This window comes from Bicyclus anynana, chromosome 9, assembly GCF_947172395.1.
Source record: "Bicyclus anynana chromosome 9, ilBicAnyn1.1, whole genome shotgun sequence".
NCBI classification, from domain to species: Eukaryota; Metazoa; Arthropoda; class Insecta; order Lepidoptera; family Nymphalidae; genus Bicyclus; species Bicyclus anynana.
This window is the reverse complement of record NC_069091.1, coordinates 12402545-12410528: the sequence shown is the minus strand read 5'-3', so window position 1 is coordinate 12410528 and position 7984 is coordinate 12402545. Positions and strand designations below refer to the sequence as shown.

At 29.1% G+C, this 7984-nt stretch overlaps 1 protein-coding gene across 1 annotated transcript; it reads right to left on the bottom strand.

Annotated features, from left to right (window-relative positions):
• Positions 1-3801: 3801 nt before the first annotated feature.
• Positions 3802-7679, bottom strand: LOC112044790 (magnesium transporter NIPA2). Its single transcript, XM_024080753.2, has 3 exons — positions 7097-7679; positions 6868-7010; positions 3802-6277 (listed from the first exon to the last, which is right to left on the bottom strand). Exons 1-3 carry the CDS (start codon positions 7293-7295, stop codon positions 5624-5626), a joined length of 996 nt encoding a protein of 331 aa, XP_023936521.2. The 5' UTR covers positions 7296-7679; the 3' UTR covers positions 3802-5623.
• Positions 7680-7984: the final 305 nt, after the last annotated feature.

Below are 7984 nucleotides of genomic sequence, written 5' to 3'. Positions count from 1 at the left end.
AAATCATAATTTAAGACAAAAATGGCTAAACAGCATTAACAGGCCTAATTTCAAGCCATCACGATACAGCTGCATATGTAGTGATCATTTTAAGAAGGATCACATTAATTTAATATTATGCTTTCCGCGCCTCAAAGACAATACCTGTCCATCTATCCCGGTGAGAACCTTTTTTCATCGTATTCATTCTTGTTTGTGATAATATAGGAATTCCCTCATTTTAAAATATCTGAATACTAGCAAATTTTAATTTTAACATTTATTTATATAATTTTTCTATTGTGTCCAATAGTGTAAGAGAAAGATATCATTGACAAATTTGAAAAAAGATTTTGCTGGTTGGTTGCTTTATGTACTCAAATAAATACTAATGTTGCATTTATAGTAACATTTTAGTAGATAACCAAAGAATAAAAATTACCTATAGCAAAATTTATCACCTGAGCAACAAGTAAGACAACCCTTGCAAGAAGTGAATCTTAATCTGTTATCAGAGAAACATGACAATGCTGTTTCCCAAAATGGAATACAAGTATTGTATTGTATTGTATTGTCAAAAACATATTTAAAAACTAAAATTTTCTTGTAATTACGTCTCAAAAAAATGTGAAAAAAAAAAATTGTCTGGTAGAACGATAATCAAATTTTAAAAGACCATTTATAAAAAAGTGTCAACTAGCCTATTACTTTTTGTTATGTATAACGTCCTTGTATCAAAAATTGTAGGTTTTACAACTGCTATTAATAAATTTTGTTGATGAATTACGATTTTTGTTTCCTACTGCCTTGAGGATTCAGTGCATAAACTATGCGACTTGGAGAGTTTAGTATTAGGCTGGTGGTCTAGGACAACATCATATTCGTCTGATAGTAATCGTTACACATCCAAGACATAAACATAGGCCAACGTTCGTGAGTGCCAATACAAAACATTGTATAGTTTAAATAATTTATACTATACAATGTTTATTAAGTACCACAGAGTAACCAGGGAGAGTCTTTACAAATTGCATGCGTGCGTGCGTGCAACCCATAAAAAAAAAACAATAGTCACACTTCTCCTTGACATTTGCATATAAAAACAATTACGTAAATTTAAAAAATATATAATAATCAATAAAAAAATACTCCATCTTATTTCTTTAGTTTTTGAAAACAGTTTTAAAAAAATTTAAAAACATATAACGCCATTTTTCTTGAATAATATTGAAAATTACTGATGCGTCGGTTCGTATCGTACTGACAAGAGAACGTATTACGGTACGACACCGTCATGTTCCGTACGCTTCATCTGTTTATTATTGCTTAGTCTGTGTTAAATACAAAACACTATATTGAGAAAATCAATTGTATGGAATTTAATATTATAATAATGTAAGACAGAATTTAAAATGTTTCATTTTAGTAAACATATTTTGTATAATTTTATATCGAGTGCTTAATTATTATCGATAAAACAGCCCTAGCTCAATTTGGTGACCAAACATGGTTACCGGAAGCCTCAACGAAAATTACTTGTCAAAGATTACAGTGTATTATTGGAAATAGATAGGTTACTCTAATTTTTTTCGGAACGCCTGTGATAGCGCCATCTAGTAACTAGCCACGGTATTTTTAGTACAGTATCCGTTATTGTTATAAAATAATAATGCATATTTTTTGTAAAGGAGAGAGATTTTGATTTTGTAATAGTTGAAGAAACCAATAGAAAAAAAAACAAAAAAAAGACAAAAAGTTTTCCATTGATACCCCCGGGCTCGAACTCAGGATTATTAGATCGTACCTTTGTTATACACCACTAGGCCAAATGACCATGTGGAACGTCGTTGAAATTAATGTACACTTACTGTCTTTCTTAAATAATCCCTTTGCTTTAGAAATACAAACACATTCTTCCTATTACGCGTCATAATTAAAAGGAAAAATAATTCTTTTTTTTCGCTTTTTTTTTCGTGCTTATACGGTTTCAATCTCTAAAATCATTTTATTACATACACACCTTAAGTCATTGAATTTACTATCCTGGAATCTTAAATCTAGAATGTAGATGGCGCTGCTTCATAAAGATTTCACGTTCCTCTAAGTTCCCATGGCATGGTTGGCAATCATGAGTGTGACATTGGCTCATGGCTGTACGGTGCAATTCCTTTGCTTATTCCGTACGGAAAAGAATACGCACAGATCGTATATACGGAAAAAAATAGTTTGACAATGTTGTTTGATAGTGATCTGTCATCTGTGGTTGTTTGTGAGTTGTGACAACTGAACTGACAGTGACACTATAAAATAAAAATTGTGAGTAAATGCAAATGTAAAAGTAAAAATTAACGAACTTCTTAAACAAGATAATAATTTGTGTACAATTTTGTATGTAATTATTTATATGATGTGTTTGAAAAATGATTACCTATGTAGCCAAGACTGTCAACTTTCTTGCTTCATTATTACAAACCTTAGTTTGTATCATATCCTCGATTGGACAAGCGATTGTAGTAATAATTCTAGCAGCCAGCTCCTTTATAATAAGTAGCTGTACAAACGTGATGAAATTTTTCCAAATAGTTTACGAAGACAATGTGTCCATATTTACGGAGGATCTGCCGAACATAATCGGTGAAGTAATTGAAGCGATATATCATCCATGGATGTATTTACATGATCTTGTGATGGCTGTGTGCAATGAAATAATTTTTAAATTTAATTTTGTAGTAAGCAACATAAAATGGTCATTTGGTACAGTGTTTATGATAATTGGTGAAGTGCTTTACATGTTTATGAAAACTCTGATATTTTTGGGCGATACATTATGGCTAGTGATAACTTTCGTGCCTATTCATCTGCCTTACTTGGTGAAAGAATATTTGAAATATGAAAGAGACATTATTATAAAGTATACCATAGATGGATATATGGAGCTTTTGAAAGTTACCAACTTTTTGACGGAAGTGCCTCTAGAGTCTTTTATAGGTATAATCAGTGCTATATTAATAATTCGCTCATTCATACACTTTAGAGAAACTATAATATCTCAGATTAGTGACTTTTACTGGATTCTAGTAAGAAAATTTATGTACTTATATTATGTAATGTATAATTATTTTACTAATTCTGAAGTGAGGTTGATAACTCAAATGGTAGGTGACCAAGTAGTGCATCACAGAAATGTGGACGCTCACATTGTGACTGATAATGATGACTCTGTAGATGCTTTGTGTGTTATTTGTCGTGAACGGCAGAAGTGTGTGTTGACTCTGCCATGTCGTCATGTCTGCCTCTGTACGGAATGCTGCATGCGCTTATATGGATACCAACGTACATGTCCTATTTGTAGAACATTTATTTACCATTCAGTGACTATATATTTGTGACAAATTTTATAATACATTCCTGGGTGTATAGTTGATTAATAATGAATCAAAGTTATGGCCTAAATCTAGACTTATAAACTGTAACAAGTCTAATAAGATATTTTAATTATTTTTATTGAAAGGCATTCAATAAATATATAATCAATATTGAAGCCAAAAATATCTTTTTAGTCTGTCTTTTGACCGGCATCACACTGAAACTACTGAATGAATTTCAATGTAACTTATTTGAATACAATTTGACACCATAATACAAAGAAGGTTATAAGGAACTTTTTGTCAAGGAAATAAAATTAGAAGAAGCAATAGGGGTTGAAAATTTTTGAAATGGAATACCCCTAATTTTTCAAGTTATTGTAAAAATTTCTATTTCACACACAAAATGTTATTCAAGATTTTTCTAAATAATATCCCTAAAGAGTTAATTATATACTAATATAAATTGTTCATGGTTAGAGTTATATTTTTAGAAAATGTTTTTGGACTATTTATTATAAATATAAAACATGCAAACATATAAATAGAATGGGGTGAAATAGTAATATTTACTTGTTTAGAAAGGAAAACAGTCAAGGAAAGGTATGTCTGACATTGTTTATTAAGAATATAATTATTCTAAATACTAAGAATTAGTTTCTTGTTTCTGTACTGATAATGTAGATTTTTTTTTATAAATAACTTTTTAAATAAAAACCATGTTTATACAAATTTAAAAGATATATATTTTATTTATCACTGGCCTCATCATTACTACATTTAAATAAAATTATAATTGTTGTAATTTATGGGCAAATGCTTAATTTATAGCCACAATAATAAAACACAACCAAAATTTTCAATGTATTTTGTTGGAACAAATTAAATATATTATTTTTCTTATATTCTAATCAATGAATGATTTAAAATACTTTTAACCTTATTGTAAAACTAACAGATGCTAGTTTCTGTTCCTGTGGGACAGGAAATAAAGGGATAAAATATATATAACCTATGTTCATCAGAGACAATGTAGAATTATTCAAATTGGTCCAGTAGTTTCAGAGCCTATTCAATGTAAACAATCAAATCTTTCCTATTTATAATATCAGTGTAGATAATTATCTATTTTAACTATGTTTATTTGATTTTTTTTTGTGGAATTCAAATTAAAGAGTTTATTGCTTATAAGTGATGTCAGTGGTTTTATCCACATAGCTCCCATGGGAAGGTGAGGATAAAATATAGCCTACTAATGTAGCTTTTACAAATAATGTAGCTTTCTAGTGGTCAAAATCTAAATACAATACCACAACTTATACCTCTTTTTTTATTCTTTACAAGTGAGCCCTTGACTGCAATCTCACTTGATGGTATATTTATTGCCTATATAAATTGTGAAATATTGCATTTACTTATATGATGGTTTAATCATTGAATAGAATTACTATGTATGCAGTAGTTATTTATTACAATTATGATAAGAATGATATTACAGTGCCATCCATAGGTAGATAACTTCTGTGAAGTGGCTTCTATCAGTGGCGTGCAGTTCATAGATGCAAAAAAGCACTGCCTACCCCAAGAACTCAATACAAACCTATGTTGGACCACAGAATACATAGTTGGACAAGAAATTTTCCAGTATTTACTTATAGTGCACACCCTAGTTAAAAAACTTATGCATGCTACTATCTATTAAGTTTCAAAATAAAAAGATCAAATAATGATCTTTGTTATAGCATGGCTAAAGTGTAAAATTATAACATAAATATTAAATATATTATATAATTTATAATATAACTTGTAGTATTGTTTTGTTACCTTCACATAATACTTTGGATACTATCACTTTCTCACTTATTTATGTTTTAAATAATAAATTAGTTACTTTTTGGTTCTAAGTTATAACATTATCATCATCACCAACACCCTTATTTATACAGGGTGATTCGGTCTTTAGTGCGGATATTTTTTTTCGTGGTTCTGTATCATTAATAGAATATAAATCTACAAACAGTTCGATACATTTTATGTATTTTTTTTTATTTATTTATGTCTCTAAAATAACAAAATAATGTACATATTATTACTAAACAAGATATATTCAGCTTAAAAGTGATCTGGTGACGTCCTTTAGGTATCAAACGAAAATAAAATAAACGCACAATAGGGTGACCCTAAAATTCTGTTCAAAAGTAAATAACTTTAGCTAACGATAATTTTGTTATTTTTGAGTTAAAAAAAAAAAGAAAAAATACGTGATCATTAAATTTTGTTTATGTACAAAATATAAAAATATCCGCACTAAAAAAATTTTCTTCCTGTATAGACATCCTATGTCTTAAATCAAAAGTAAAACTTTTTTCTTTAAAGGTGTTTAGTGTAAAGACTGCTACTATTAAAATAAAGAAACCACACAAGCAGCCCACAATATCATACATTTCCATTTGTTCCCATTCCCTAAACAAAATACCAGATGCTATGATAACTAATACTGTAAACATAACATAATAAACTGGTGTAACTATATTTGTATTGAATATATCAAGTGCCTTATTTAAATAGTTCATTTGTATCATGATACAAATAATACTCATTATGAGCAATAACCAAAATATGAAACTAGAAATATTATTTATATCACTATTAATACTTTCTTTAATGCCTAAAGCTACACCTTTACAGAAAACTACAGTCAAACTGCCTACTGCTGAACATATTAGTATATATACTATGATACTTGTATTACCAAACCGTGGTACAAATATTACCTTAACAATTAATGTCATAATTAAAATTGTGAAAATATAACTCAGAAAAATACTATCACTTAACTTTGTAGTAAGTTCTGAAAATTGTTGTATTTCATCATGTTTAGGTGAATGCACAACAAAAATAACTGAGCCCAGGATACACAAAAAACAGCCAATCTGAAATCAAACAATTTGATTTAAATTCTGCCTTTGAAATATTTGTAGTAAACAATCAGCTGTCATACCAAGACAAAATGCTACAACAAAATCTAAAAAAACTACTTTTTTTGAGAATTTGCAGTTCTTTGTTATATGGGTATCCCTTTAATTTGTTAGATTAAGTGTATATTATAAATGCATTTCTCAGTATTTTCAAGTCTTGCAAAAATGATTTAAATGACAGTATAAGACACCAATGCGAAGATCTCATGTGTGCTATTCCAAAACACAGTTATGACATTACAGTATACTGGTGATATGTTATATTCACTTTGCAAGTTTTTGTAAACTACCTTTAAATGATACAATTGAATTTAAAAAGTACTTGAAGCATGAAACATCTAAATAAGGTCAAGTATTTGTGAAAAATGTCAATTTATGCACCATATTTTTAGTCTATTTAAAACTTATAACTTGGTCTCTTTTCATCTTAGATCTAGAAGAATAATTCCTGTATTCCATGGGAGTAGAGGGAATTTAATATTTTTATTTTCATGTAAGTAGATAAATTTTGTATTTATTACTATTATTTTGTAGTAGTTACTTACCTTGCCAGAAATATTAAGTTTTTCATTTAGGAATTTAGCAGATAGTACAGCAGCAACAAGCACACTCAGAGCACCTAAAGGAGTCACCAGAGCTGCAGGAGCAAATGCATAAGCAACAAGGTTCGCCGCTTCGCCTATACCCACTGAAAAGCAATTAATATCATTTATAAAACATGCCACCAGGATAAACATAAGATTTTACTGAAAAAAGTAATAATTCAATACCTACTTGTTAAGAAACCTAGCCACCATATCCACTGCTTCAAATATGAATAACCTCCTGCCGAAGGTCTAGTGTTCCCTAAAGTGTTCATTTTCATTAGAGCAATTTTTTTTATAATGAAACTTGACCCTATAAATATACTTGATGATATTGCTAAACTGAGACCAATTAAAAATGATACATGATCATAATCTTGACTTTCCATTTTGTATTTGGCTCTTGAACATTTCTAAACTACAATTGTATGTCATAAATCCTATAAGGGTAATATTACGCTTGAGCTATCATATTATTTTGAATTATCAATGGTCAATTTTGTAACTATAAAAAAACAATGCGTTTAATCGAGAATTAAACAATATTATTGCAATAAACAAGTTACAATTTAATTTGTAATTATTGTAACTGACTATTTTTAAAATAATTAGCACTGTTTAGGTACTGTTTAATAACGAAATATTTTTTATTTATGTGATTTCTATGGGGAATTGAGCATTTTATTGTATTCGCATTCGAAAATTTCGAATTTCGATTCTATTTTACGATTCTTTACAATCTTTATTCTTTACATGACATTGAGTAATTGACACATGAGTTTGAGATTGACAACAGACAATTTTTTTCAATTTTTAGGTCTACTGTCTATGCTTTTCTTTGGCGAAAACACCAAAGAGTAAATTAATTTTTAAGGTAGGTTACACCCATTTTTTAGCCCTCAAGTCTAGCCGTCTGAGCATAGATAATATTAAAAGAGTGAGTGACTTGAATTCTTTGACTATTTAGACTATGGACCTGTTTCATACCCAAATTCACCAACAAAAATGTCTGTCGTTTTTTGAGGGGGGGCGAGTTAAACTCACACATCGAAAATATTTAACACCATTAAACAATATT

Bases quoted from the DNA above. Each gene is read 5' to 3' on its own strand.
- LOC112044790 (XM_024080753.2), bottom strand. From the start codon at position 7,295: ATGGAAAGTCAAGATTATGATCATGTATCATTTTTAATTGGTCTCAGT. The intron at 7,011-7,096 runs GTAGGTATTGAA...ATTGCTTTTCAG, and splicing joins GTGGCTAGGTTTCTTAACAA to TGGGTATAGGCGAAGCGGCG. The intron at 6,278-6,867 runs GTAAGTAACTAC...GTTTGATTTCAG, and splicing joins AACTTAATATTTCTGGCAAG to ATTGGCTGTTTTTTGTGTAT.